General features: G+C 43.0%; 1 protein-coding gene across 7 annotated transcripts in view; it reads left to right on the forward strand.

Annotated features, from left to right (window-relative positions):
- ARID1B (AT-rich interaction domain 1B) overlaps window positions 1-13497 on the forward strand; it is a 437633-nt gene that overhangs the window by 359089 nt on the left and 65047 nt on the right. For 5 of the 7 annotated variants that reach the window (XM_056853875.1, XM_056853877.1, XM_056853880.1 and 2 more), the window contains one exon: window positions 13012-13163. In XM_056853875.1, coding sequence (XP_056709853.1) covers window positions 13012-13163 — 152 coding nt within the window. The remainder of the gene's footprint in view (window positions 1-13011; window positions 13164-13497) is intronic. The other 2 variants (XM_056853878.1, XM_056853881.1) reach the window with 1 other exon arrangement.

Here is a 13497-nt window from a genome sequence, read left to right on the forward strand (position 1 = left end):
GTATAGCATCAGCATGAAACTTCTGCTATTGGTAATAAAAGAAATAAAACAGGACAGTTTGTGTTAGACATCACAGTACCCTAGTGTCTGTAATGTTAAAGGGTTTCTTATCTTGCACTGAACTCTCATCCTGAAATTTCCAAATTTTGGATTCTGCAGGAATCCAGCAAATAGAACAAACATGTCCCAGTGGCATAGCTTGGATGCTGAAGCAATAACTTCCCATCAGGGCAGCTATGTTTTGCTTCCAAAAATAAATCCCCTTGTAGACTCAGTTGGATGAAATGGAGTTTGCTATTTGGCCTGAATGATTGTTTAGTGATACTATGAACTGTTAAACAGCTGTTGCTCTCTGCCTCAAATCTGGCTCAAATTCATTAAAGGGTGAATTGATTCCTGTCATCATAAGAGGCTTTCAGATTAAAGATAAAATATATGGGTTTGTTGCTTTTGTGTGTTTAGCTAATCTGCAAGCAGGATTGAGGCATTTTCTTTAAAGACCCACACCTTTCCCTTGCCAAAAATACTCCGCTGTTTCCTTCAGCAGGTTTTTCTTTCTTTCTCTTTTTAACAGGAGTATTTCCTTTGTTCATACTTTTGACAGAATACATTGAGGAATTCAAGATCACACCATGTAAGGCATGTTTGGCAGTTTTAAAAATGCTTAGAGTTTTAGGGATAATAAACCAGATGGCTTGGTCCTAGCTATGTCAGCTTGCTTCCTTCCCTAACAGTGGTCTTTTAAAAATATGTCCTACTAAGAAGAGAAAGGAAACTCCTGTTGAATTATTGCAATGATCCTGATTGATTATTATGTTGTAATAGGTCATAAAGGTTTTACACAGAAAAGATGATCTGGAGCGAATGAGGAGCAGAGAAGCTCCCAAGGTTGTGGATGGCACCATATTATTTAGGATGGTGAAAACCAAGTGAATTGCAAAGGGCTCCACAAGGGTCTCTCCAATGGAGGACAAAACAATATATGAGGTTCAAGGGTTTGTAGCTAGTTGATGTTCTGCTAACACAAAAGGGAGACGGGACAGTCTTATTTGATTCCCCTCCTCACTGCAGCCCCCGACCATTGACTTTATTGACAAGAATTTTGTGACCCCACCCCTCAATCAGCTTTTCAGGCATCACAGGAAGAAAGGGAAGGAAGAGATTGATCCACTTCTGCTTATGGCAAATTGGCAGGATCCAACGCAGTGTCACTAAATGCAAAGTGATGCACAGAACTGGTGATGGTTAGAGGAGAGAGATCTGAGGGAACTGATGACACTTCAATGAAAATATTAATACAGAGTACAGGAATGGAGGAAAAGATAAATTCAGTGCGAGGGTTAATTAGTAAAAGGACTGAAATATCAGTGTGGTGTAGGGGTTAGGATGCCGGACAAAGATCTGGAAGACCCAGGTTCTTTGTGTGGGTAGTGAAAGTTTATAGAAATCAGCATTTGTGGGGGGTTTAGATAAAAACTGTTGGCTAGGATTCTTGTAAAGTCTTGGCGTGCCACCAGGCTTGGGTAAATGTGACTAAATCTTGGACAGAAGTTAAGAATGAATTCAGGCCTTGTGCAGTCCAACCATTTATGGGACCATTTCTCCTGGTACGCCCCCAAGAGAACACTATACTCTGCAAATAACAACTTACTGGTGGCCCCTGGCCTGAAAACTGTCCGGGTGTCCTCAACTAGGGCCATGGCTTTTTCGGCCCTGGCCCCGGCCTGGTGGAACTCTCCCTCTAGCGAGACCAGGGCCCTGCAGGATTTTGTTCAAGACAGAGATGTTCCACCAGGCCTACGGTTGAAGGCAGCAACGGTGTGTATCACAGCTGGCCTCCCCCCCCCCCCCGTTTTTCTCTGTTCAACTGTTGAGTGTATGGGGGTCCCGATTGCTTTCCCCCAGACTTGCTGTGGACCTGTGTGCTATTAATAGGCGGCAACTGGTTCTATTGAGAGATTCTATTCTGAAAAGTATCACACTATTTTGGGTATTATGTTCTGGATTGTTTTTAATGGATGTTAGCCACTGGGTTGTTTTTAATAGATGTTAGTCTTGGTCGGGATTGAGAGCAGGATACAAGTTTAATTAATAATAACAACAAATGGATACTATGTCAGTGCAGAGAACAGCATGGACCAATGTCCTTGAATGAGCAGAACAAACTTCAGCACATTTACTTAAAACATAAGTGTGCAAAGCAGTTCACCTCTCTAAATCAATCGCATCATGTACTTACTTAGGAAAACATGCATTGAATTCAGTGAGACTTATTTCCAAGCTTGCAGGCACAGGATTAGGCTGTCAGTCTTACAGTTCGTTTTGTTCCCTGCAGCTGATTGTGTTGAACTTGGTTTTAGCTTCATTGAAGCTTGCTGTTGAGGGATGTAATTGGCTGAGGATCTCTTGATTCCGACTAGACTTTCATGTGTAATATAATCTGTGTATGAGTAAGAAATAATATTTCTATCCCTATCATTTTTATTGGGGTTTTATGATATCCAGGAGGGTCCCAAGTACATTTTAATGCCCCTTTTTAGAAAAATGAATTCTACATATTACTGCCTAATCTGAAGATTAAATGTAATATATGTTAAAGTTATGCCAAAGTACAAATATCAAGACAGGATAAAGAGTTTTGATGCTGGAAAACAGTATAAAAATGCAGTGTTTTTTTTCCAATTAAACAAGGGCCAGTTCTGTGTTGCTTATTGCACATATAATGCTAAACCATGGTTTGCCATTATATAAGAAGCTTTGCGAAACTACTGTCTTCAGCTGGCCAGCGCGGTCCCATGTGTGCCTGCACAGAAGGCACTCGATGAACAACAGTTACAGAAAAGTGCAACCTGGTTTTGGCCCTCAGTGGAAGAGCACTTGTTTTACATGAACAAGGTCGCAGGCTCTGCCCCATCATCTCCAATAGGATGACTGGAAAAAGATCTCTTTGTTAGAGCTGCCGTGTTAGATAATATTGGAAGGCTAGAGGGATCAGTTATCTAACTCACTGTAAGGCAGCTTTTTATATTTCAGTTCTCATAAAACTGGCTGCTTTCTGGCAATAGTTCAGGAAGAGTTTTTGGTTCTCACATGTACGCAAAAAACCCTCACACTCTCTCCTCTGTATCCACTGCTTTTCTTAATAGCTGTATCTTCCTAGAAGCTCATATTGTGACAAGAAGGAAAGGTTATATGAAAATTGTGTGCAAGAGACAATAAGAAAATCCTACCAGAGAAAATATATTTGCAGATCTCACCCCTGAATTGCTCTCATTATAATAACCCATTCGATGTCAGGATATGACAGATTATAAGCTTTTTACAGCTAGACCCATCTCCAGTCAGATTTAAATAAAGTACTTCTGGTTATTGTGCAGGTCAGTGTGTTTAAATAACAACCCTTCAAATCATACTCTGACATTTATAAGAGAAAGGAGATACTGTCATGTGGCAGACCTGGCATGGATAACGTGCTGGGCAGTTTGGTCAGGGTGCTGTGATTTGTGAGTGCATCCTAACAGTCATTTTCATAGTTTGTAATCAAATAGCCACCCTGGTAACATGTCCAAGATTTTTTTTTTAAGTTGCTGCTTAAAATGTTGCCTCCTGGAGAAACTACAGTATTTTCTTTGTTGAAGCTGGCAGGAGCCAGTGATCTAGATCAGTCAAAGATCAGAAATATGGAGCAAATTCATGGCTGAAGGCCCCCATAAAATGAAGAAAAATACTAAGTTAGGGCAGCGTGGTGTAGTCAGATTAGGGTCTGGAAGACCAAGGTTTGAATCCGACTCACTGGATTCCATTGAATCCAGATCATGGAAGCTCACTGGTTGTCATGGACTCACCTGCTTCTGAGAGCTCAGATGATGAACTAGAACAAGTAGCAGTCTCGCCAGAGAATGCAGCCGACACGTCTCCTGAACCAGCTGTTAGATTAACAGAGCCGACTCAGGCAAGGGAAGTACAGACCCCATCGGGAAGTCAGCTATCAGAAGGAGAGGATTTAATCCCAGGATCTCGCAGAAGGAAAAGACTGAGAGCTATAATGAGTGAAAGACAACGCTCTGCAAGAATTCAGAATAGGCATGGGAGGACAGCTATGAAAGATGAGAGTGAGGCCAGACCAGCCTCGCTCTGTGAGCCAGCTAGATTTAAGGAACTGAGGAAGGAACCAAAGTGTGGAAGCAATGTACTGATCTCTGGTCTCAGTGCTGCTCCACTTGGTATTTTCTTGCCTGCTTTTGACCCGGACTGCCTTTGGATAACAACGGACTGCCTTGCCAGTGACCCTGACCTTGGACTGCCTAATTGACAACTCTGCTGCCTCGACCCTGATAAGTACCAGCCCCGGCCTAACTTCTGGAATTGTTTATCGGACTTTGCATCCCCCGCTGTCTTCACTGCTTAGTGCAGCCTGCCGGCTGCAGAAGCCTCTGGCTTCAGTTTCCTCCTTGGTTTCTGGCCACCCCCTCCCTCACTCCCTCTGCACCATGCTGCAATAGCAGCCCATCTCGCCTGCCCGGCCAGTACAGATTGCTTCCACCATCACGGTGCTACTCCAGAGGGAGGGGCTTGTGGAAAACTCCAGCATGGAACAGGCCCTGGCAGACCTAACTGAGCAGCACCGGACCGTGCAGATCCAACTCATCCAATTGACAGGGATGGTCTCCCAATTACAGGCACAGGTGGTAGAAGAAGCCGCCCTGCCCCCGCTAGCAAGTGTCCCCTTCATGTTCCAGAGAAGTCTGATGGGAGGCGGGAGGATTTCTCTACCTTCCTGGCCCAATGCCGCCTGTACATGAGCACCCGGGCCCAGGACTTCATAACAGACCAGCTTAAAGTGAGCTTTGTGATCAGCCTGCTGAAGGACCGAGCTGCCCGGTGGCTCACACCTTGTTTGACTCGGTCGCCTCCCGGTCCTACATGGACAGCACCTTCACCCAGCAACATCAAGTGCCTCTAAGGCCCAAAAAGCAGCCCATGAAGGTTGAGGCTATTGACAGTCGATTGCTTCAGTCAGGTCCAGTGGATCAGGAGACAGTTCCTCTCTTGTTGTACGTCCAGCAACATTTAGAACGGAGGTCTTTGGACATTACCCAGATGCCCCATTTCCCCCTCGTTTTGGGCATGGATTGGCTCCGTCACCACAACCTGGCCATCGACTGGCATACCCAGCAGATCACTATTTTGCCTTCTGCCACAACAGGAGCGCACCCGACAGTCTTGGGCTCATGTGCCCACACAGAAGGGAGTCAACTGCCTCCAGAATACCAGGCCTTCAGGGATGTCTTTGAGGAGAAAGAGGCAGATCAGTTACCACCCCATCGTCCATATGACTGCAGAATTACTCCCAAGCCAGATGCCCCGCTGCCTGTGGGGCAGTTGTACTCTTTGTCAGAACCCAAACGAGTTGCTCTCTGGGAGTTCTTAATCAAGAACCTGCATCATGGGTTCATCCGGCCTTCCTCTTCCCCCACCTCCGCCCCGGTTCTCTTCGTGAAGAAGAAATGCGGGGAGCTCAGGCTCTGCAATGACTACCAAGCGTTGAACTGCATCACCATCCGGGACCGGGACCCTCTTCCCCTCATCTCAGATTTATTGGAACGGATCAAAGGAGCTACCATCTTCTCAAAACTGGGCCTGCGAGGAGCCTACAACTTGGTCCACATCCGACGGGGATGAATGGAAGACCACATTCGGGACCTCGTACGGCCAATGTGAATACTTGGTCATGCCCTTCAGTCTCTGTAACGCCCCAGCCGTATTCCAACTCTTCATGAACATCATCTTCCAGGATCTACTGGACCAATTCCTGGTCATCTATCTAGATGACATCCTGATCTACTCCCAGGACCTCCAGCAACACCAGCAACATGTTCAGGAAGTTCTCCAACGGCTGTGACAGCACCGCTTGTATGCCAAGCTGGAGAAATGCGCCTTCCATGTGTCCACCATCGATTTTCTGGGCCATCGGAACTCTCCAGTAGGCATTCAAATGGATCCTGAGAAAGTCCAGGCTATTTTACAGTGGCAAGCACCTAGGAACCGGAAAGAATTACAGCGGTTCCTCGGGTTCTTGAATTATTACTGGCCTTTCAGCCACTGAACCAGGTACGATAGCCTTGAGACCCTGTACCTTCTACTCCCGCCAGCTCTCCCCTGCAGAGCAGAACTATACAATCTGGGAGAAGGAGCTGTTGGCCATCAAGGTGGCATTCGAGGTCTGCCACCACCTGGAGGGAGCGCGGCTTCTGGCCACCCCCTCCCTCACTCCCTCACTGTCCTTCAGTGTTACTCCTCTGAAGATGCCTGCCACAGCTGCTGGCGAAACGTCTGGAAAGAAAATACCAAGACCACGGTTACACAGCCCGGATAACCCACAAGAACCAATTAACAGCTAAAGTCCAGAAACTCTTTGGCTATGGCTTCCACCAGTGGCCTGCATCTCAGACAGGCCCTGCCTTAAATAGGTACCTGGAAAAGAGGCTAATATAGTTTAGAAATGGGGGAAATGGCATATTCTGCTATGAATGCAGTCGTTCACCAGGCGATTAGTTTGGATGTGTGAGAACTTGGGAGGTTATTAATTCCTTTCAGCAGATTCTGCATCCTATGCAGTTTGAACCCCCCCCCCCCCATTTCATTATGTCTAATCATTGGCACTCTCTAACCTTGGGTAAAAATCTTGCTTCTGTTGCTCAAAAAAAGCTCCCACTGGCTTGCGTTTAACCAGAGTATTATCTTCAGAGTGTTGCATGTAGCTCATTGAATTTGTTTCATACTTGAACAGTTAGGCTTTCATCTGTAAATGCCACTACAGGTTTAGAAACAAGCTTTGAACACCTCAACTAATCTTAATTTAGACTCAGTAGAGTTTAGGTTGTAGAGGACAGATTGAAAGTGTGTTTTTAAGCTAAATCTTTCAGATAGAGTAGATCAAATAGCCCTTTGTTGAAAATAAATGTTGGCATAAGCATATTATCCCCCCCTTTTTTAAACTTGAGTTACCAACAAATAATGCTATGACCTTAAGCATATATAAATATATTTAGCAGTGTCTTTGGGGCATATTTATTGGTGTTTATGGACATGGAAGTTAATCAAAACAAGTCTGGTGATCTCAGCTCAGTTCTTAATGGACTCTACAATGGAAGCAGCAGTTTGTCACAGTCAATTATCATTTTATTGAAAACAAAAGTATTATGGGTAGGTTTGCCAGGTCCCTCTTCACCACCGACAGGAGGTTTTTGGGGTGGAGCCTAAGGAGGTCAAGGTTTGGAGAGGGGAGGGACTAACAGCCCATTCCTGATATTTGGCACGAATCTCTTTAGGAGGCAGCATGACCTCCCAGCCAGTGTAAGTGCGTGTAATCACACGATTACAAGCACTTACGCTGGCGGGGAGGGTAGTTCCGCTGGTGCACAAGTGCCACGGAGCTGCACCGCACCCCTCTACCAGTGCAGCCTCTCTGTGGCTGAGGCTACAGTGTACAATGGCCCCGCTGGCATGGGGGGGCGTTTCTGGGGTGGGGGGGAGACACCGGTTAGGCGGCTTCCTGTCCCCATTCGCGCCAATATGCCAGCTCCGGGAACAGCATTGCTGCGCCTGCTTTTCAGCTTTTTAGCAGGCGCAGCCTCGCTGTTCTCTATGGAGCAAAAGGCCCTGTTTAAACAAACAAACAAAAAAAGCATGAGGCTCAGGAATGGGCTGTTAAGAGTCCAGTTGCCAAAGAGTATCCCGGTGGGAACAGTTGAAATGTTGAATTTGTCTGTACAATTTGTGTATTGACAATGTTGTATCCTGTATTGGAACCTTAATTTGAAAGACCATACACAGCTTGATCTCCTATCAGTTTGAGAAAGAGACTGTATTTAAATTTTGCATATAAGAGAAACTTGAACTAAATGGAACTGATGAAGAATACAGAAACGATCGTCTTCCTAGCAACTTCTATATGAAGAATTCCTTGATGCTTGGCTCTTAAACTAGCATTTTGTACCTTGGACTTTGAAAGAGTTTTGTATTATATTGTGTGTTTGTTATATGTTAATTTGTACACTTGATACACTTTGATACACTTTGTCACACTTGTGTGTTGTCCTGTTATATCTCAGTAATTTCAGTAATTCCTGCACTTTTCTCCACCACCTGGAGGTTTGGCAATTCAAAAAAATACAGCTATTATGGCTATCAAAATTGAAAACACATACATATATATCACTACTCGTGAGTAAAATAGGGTGTTGACATACTACTCATGAGTAAAATAGGGTGTTGACAATACATTTTTGTATCTTGTTACTCATGAGTAAAATAGGATGTTGACTTACTACTCGTGAGTAAAATAGGGTGTTGACAATAAGGGTTTTTTTGTATCTTATGTATTAATGTCAGGTTCTCCAGCCAACCTGGGCAATTCCCAAAAAGCCACTCGCTCAGACAGCCAAGTCAGAAGCAGGTAAACTTTATTGTAGAAGCAACAGGCAAAGCTAAGGCATCTTGCAGGTTCAAAGCTGCTAATAATGAGCCAGGCTACGAGGCATAACTTAAAAGCATGATTACATCACAGGTGCAGTTTCAAACGGCCTGGGAAATGACTAGATAACGGTGCTTGGCTGTGAGGGGGAAGACAGAGCCTAAACACGGTGCTTCTCGTTAGCCGCTCAAGGCCAAGGCAAAGGAGGGGGAATGGAACAGGGAGTGTGGGAATAACAGAGCAAATGTACATCAAAGCAAATGCAAACATTGGCCGAACTCATGTCAAGAGCCTAACCGCTTGTACGGGCCAGCCCGAGCATGGCTAGGCAAGGACTCAGAAGACAATCAAAAGGCAACCTCTGTCCTGACAACCTCAGACACTCTGACAATAGGTCTTCTTAGCACCTATATCCAAATTACTGGGAAGCTGAGGGTGAGAACTTGGTGTAGCAGTCAAGGGAAATATGGTGAAAGCAGGACAATAGGTACTGGGGATAGTTGCAAGAAGGAAAATAATGAATGACTGTTCCCAAATTCCCCATTTCTGCTCCTGGAACAGATTTAGATATTGTAGTGCTCTTGACAAAACATTGACGTGGAAACCATCTGAGCACTGGTGGATTTTTTCACCCATCAGCCTGCTTTACACTGCTTCTGTCCTTTGATGGGATCATTTCCATCTCTGTTTTCATTGCTCTTAGGAGTATCACCCTCCTTCTGCTAACATTTGGCTCTTCTGGTCTAATGGTTTCAGAGTCACAATAATTATTTTCTTGACACTGCCACATCCCAGTGCTGTTGGAATCCCTTGCCCGTCACCTGGTCTTTCTTTCAGGAACTTTGCCTCTATCTTTGTGAGTACCAGAAAGTTATGTGTCAAGTTACTGCTGGGAGTGGATTTGCTTCCATTTATTGGAAGAGCTGCAGAAACGATGTCACCCTTCAGAGTGCTGCCCTGAAGCGACTTCTCAGGGAAGGCTGGTATTATTCTTCACTCTCAGAAGTGAGCTACACTGAAGTTGCTCATTGTAACACAAACACAGCAGGGTAAGAATCCCCCTAGGACATATCTGTTTCCTCTAGGGTTTCCTTACACACAAGTACAAGGGGGAAAGATCTGTCTGCCAATATGTGAGGTTGCCTCTGGTTACAGTCTCTAAATCAGATGGGTCATGCAAAAACAGAAGGGGGGCAGGAAGGTATGATAACGCCAGTCCAAACATGTTTTCTCACATGGGTCTTTCTGCAGTGGATAGCTGAACAACCGTGATTCTCTAGGAAAGTAATGTATCATAATGGTGATAACTAAGTTACTTGTATGATTATAGAATCTCAAAGTATATTTTCAAATAACTGGATTTTTTCACTTTTTTCACTTTTTATTATTATAAATGCCTCCTGAATTGTGTGAGAGAGTTCCACTAAATATGTAGGAATCAATAACATTGGTATGCACCGCATCTACACTCCTTTCTGTGTGGGGCACTGTCATTTAGGTCATATTTTTCATACAGTTTGATTGATGGTATGATTTGGACTAATAGATACTCCATGTTTCCTACAGGCATTATTAGGTTAAAAGGCTTTATAGAATTTCTTGAGAACTGTAGTTTGTTTTATTTATTTTTAAGCTGCCTAGAGTGTGTGGGGATTGGTTGTGTATTCTTTGCTTTGCTTTGGCTGTGTAATATTGCTGTTATAGACACTGAGAATCTTCCTATATATTTGTTGCTTTGCCTAGTTAACATGGCAGAAGGTCCCCAGGTCTGTGTGGACAGAACTTTCTGCTTTCAGGGAACCCCATAATTAAAGAAGCTATCTGATATGAAAGATGTCAAATTAAAGATCAGTAGTAACTGTTTGTTGATATTGAAATAATACTTTCTTAAATTTGCTTACCCTATGTTGATCTAAGTTCTCTTTAAAGTCAAATTTCGTTGAAGCCTCAAAAAGAAATGCACACAGATCCATGGAAAGTGCTGGATACTCCAAAAGTGCTATTTATGTAATGGTGGCCCTGATATAAAAACACAACATTAGTTTGGAGAAGTAGCATTTTCAGTTTTAGGGCCATTGTTTCATTTCTGTTTTTGCCTTAATGGACTATTTATTTCTAGTATATAGGGTATTTGTTAATGCAGAATAGGTACCCAGATGTGAGGGGGTATCACCTAAGCTTGTTCTCTAAAACAGTTTTGAACACATTTTAGAACATTTTTAAAGAAACAGTATTTACATAAGAAAAGATTGATTTCACTAAAAACATTTCAAAGTTAATGTCGAATGGTCTTATCCATTTTCCCTTTGTCTTTTCCCTTTGGAGAATAGTACAACTGTGCATTTTAAATATAAATGCCACCCTCCCCCACCCCAGTTCATCATAAGCTTTGAAAGCAGAATGACATTATATGTCATCTGTCTCCTTCATATCAAAAAAAATCCTTTGCTTTTATAGAAGTAAAGTTTTTTTTTCTATACAGCAAAGGGCAAAACTGACTTAAAATATATTCCTTTAAAAAAATTACACATTTACCACCACTGAAAAAATGCATACAGCATATTAAACCCAGTGTTTTCTAGCCTTCTTTTCTTATTCCAACATTAAAGTAATATAAATAAAACAATATTTTCCACATATCTGTGAATGCTAAAATGCCAATAAATACTAATTATATGTGTTTAGATTGGTACAGGCTTTTGAAAAATATGGAAGGGGGAGCATTTAGGACACCATTACTCAATGCTTTGTTTTCCCGCTTCTAGAAATAAGGAGGACAGCAGATACTTCCCCCCCCCCGCCCCTCGTCACTGGGAGTTAACCATATTTTTTATCTGAGTAAACTGCATTTATTTTATCTTTCCTGCCCATACAGTATGGTGTTGCTTGGTGTTCTTGGTAATGGCAGAGCCAGCGTGGTGTAGTGGTTAAGAGCGGTGGTTTGGAGCGGTGAATTCTGATCTGGAGACCCGGGTTCGATCCCCCACTCCTCCACATGAGCGGCGGAGGCTAATCTGGTGAACTGGATTTGTTTTCCCATTCCTACACACGAAGCCAGCTGGGTGACCTTGGGCAAGTCACACTCTCTCAGCCCCACACACCTCACAGGGTGTCTGTTGTAGGGAGGGGAAGGCAAGGTGATTGTAAGCTGGTTTGAGTCTCCCTTAAGTGGTAGAGAAAGTCGGCATATAAAAACCAACTCTTCCTTCTTCTTTCCATCCAGGAGCCTTAGCCTTTTTGTACTACCATGTTTATCCTGCTGAAGTGTGAAATGGCTGGCATAGATCAGCTCTCATAGAGAGATGCTTCAATAAAGTAAGATGAAAAACTGATGAGTTTATCAAATTTAGTTACTTTGAGGGAGATCAGAACAGGGGTATTTTCCTTGATTTACAGTATAGTCCTAAAGCGTTCCATCCTTCTAAGCCCGTTAACTTCAGTGGACTTAGAAGAGCGTAAGTGTATATAAGATGGCACTGTTAGGAGGCATACTGTGAGTGTGAGACCCTGTCCTAAGCACATGTTTATTTGTGCAGAAAGTGTTAAAACCAGGCCATATAACCTCTTTTTTATATAGGAACATCTGAGGAGGGCTAGGGTGTCAGCGTAAGTCAAGATAAATATTTGTTCAGAACAACAGAAGATTATGACATCTATGACTTCTATACCCTGTGAACATTTCTCCCCATGGATTAGATACTTTACACAGTTCTCTTGGTGCTAGAGAGTACTTCCCTTTACACTACCAAACATTTGAAGTATAATGAACAATCTTTTTGGGTATTATATTGTTATATTAGTCCTACAAAACAAGCTTTGGGGGCAAGGAGCAATATTCCTGTGATTTCATTCATTAACTCCATTAAAGACATTTCAAGAGAACCTTATGGAACCTCCAAAAGGCCTTGTGATACAGCTGTACATGTCTATAGTTTTCGCTGCTATACAAAGTGCTTCAGAGCAAACATCCCGCTTAATAAGTGCACATAGTTAATTACTTTCATACAGAAAAAGCATCAACATATTTGTGTGTGTGTGTATGTGCATTCTTTCATTTTTATTGTGGCTTGCTTTTGTAATATGGTAGACCAAGTGGAATCAAAAGAACTTTCTTTTTCTAAAAGCATTAATTTATACAGCCTCCTCCTATCTGCCCCAATGGGAAGCACTCCTTTCTCTCTTTTGTGCTTCCATCATCTTGTACATGTGGCCATGCAAGAACCTCAGCCTCTGTACATAGTATTAGGCTGTGTCCATATCAAATTAACATGTATTCCGTTTAAAGATCTGCATGGTTGTTTGATATTAGCTTGGATTGTTGACCCAGTCTGAAAATGAGCTAATTTTAAATTCATCTGATAAGTGCCCAACAAATAGCTCTCTTCCCCTGCTGCAGGCAGAAACTAACTAGCCACCTCTTCTTTAGGTATCTGTGAATGCTGAAGTATGCCTACTCTGACTAATTAAACGTTCCTCTGCAGTAAAAAAGATAATGAGAGCTTGTGCACGTGTGTGTGTGCTTTCTCTTCACTCAGGCAAGGCAGCTTTCCTGTCATGAATCAAAGTGGCATCATGGGATCCAGTTCCCCCTACAGCCAGCCAATGAACAACAACTCCAGCCTGATGAACCCTCAAGCTCCTCCTTACAACATGGCACCTAGCATGGTGAACAGTTCCACAGGTAATGGTGGGTAACGTTTCAAAGTATCTGCCTTTTCAAAGGTAGAATCCTTGAATTGTACAAAGGGTTTCTCCTTGGCAGCTGTAATAGTGCTGTGTAATTTGAGAGTCTGCAACTAAAGTGTACAAACCTTTAACATATTTCTGCAGTCTCGTCAAATCTTGTATTGTTTCACATTAGCAGAATATTGCCAATTTGGAAGTTCGTTGGTCAGAAAGGAGACCGTCTTTTGCTAAAAAATGTATCAGTGTTCTTGAGGCTGGTGGCCCTGCAATTTAGAGTATTATTATTATCATTTTAAATTTCAAAAAAAAAATTGATAGTTTATCAGGTTGGAAGT

This window comes from Euleptes europaea, chromosome 7 (genome assembly GCF_029931775.1).
Source record: "Euleptes europaea isolate rEulEur1 chromosome 7, rEulEur1.hap1, whole genome shotgun sequence".
NCBI classification, from domain to species: Eukaryota; Metazoa; Chordata; class Lepidosauria; order Squamata; family Sphaerodactylidae; genus Euleptes; species Euleptes europaea.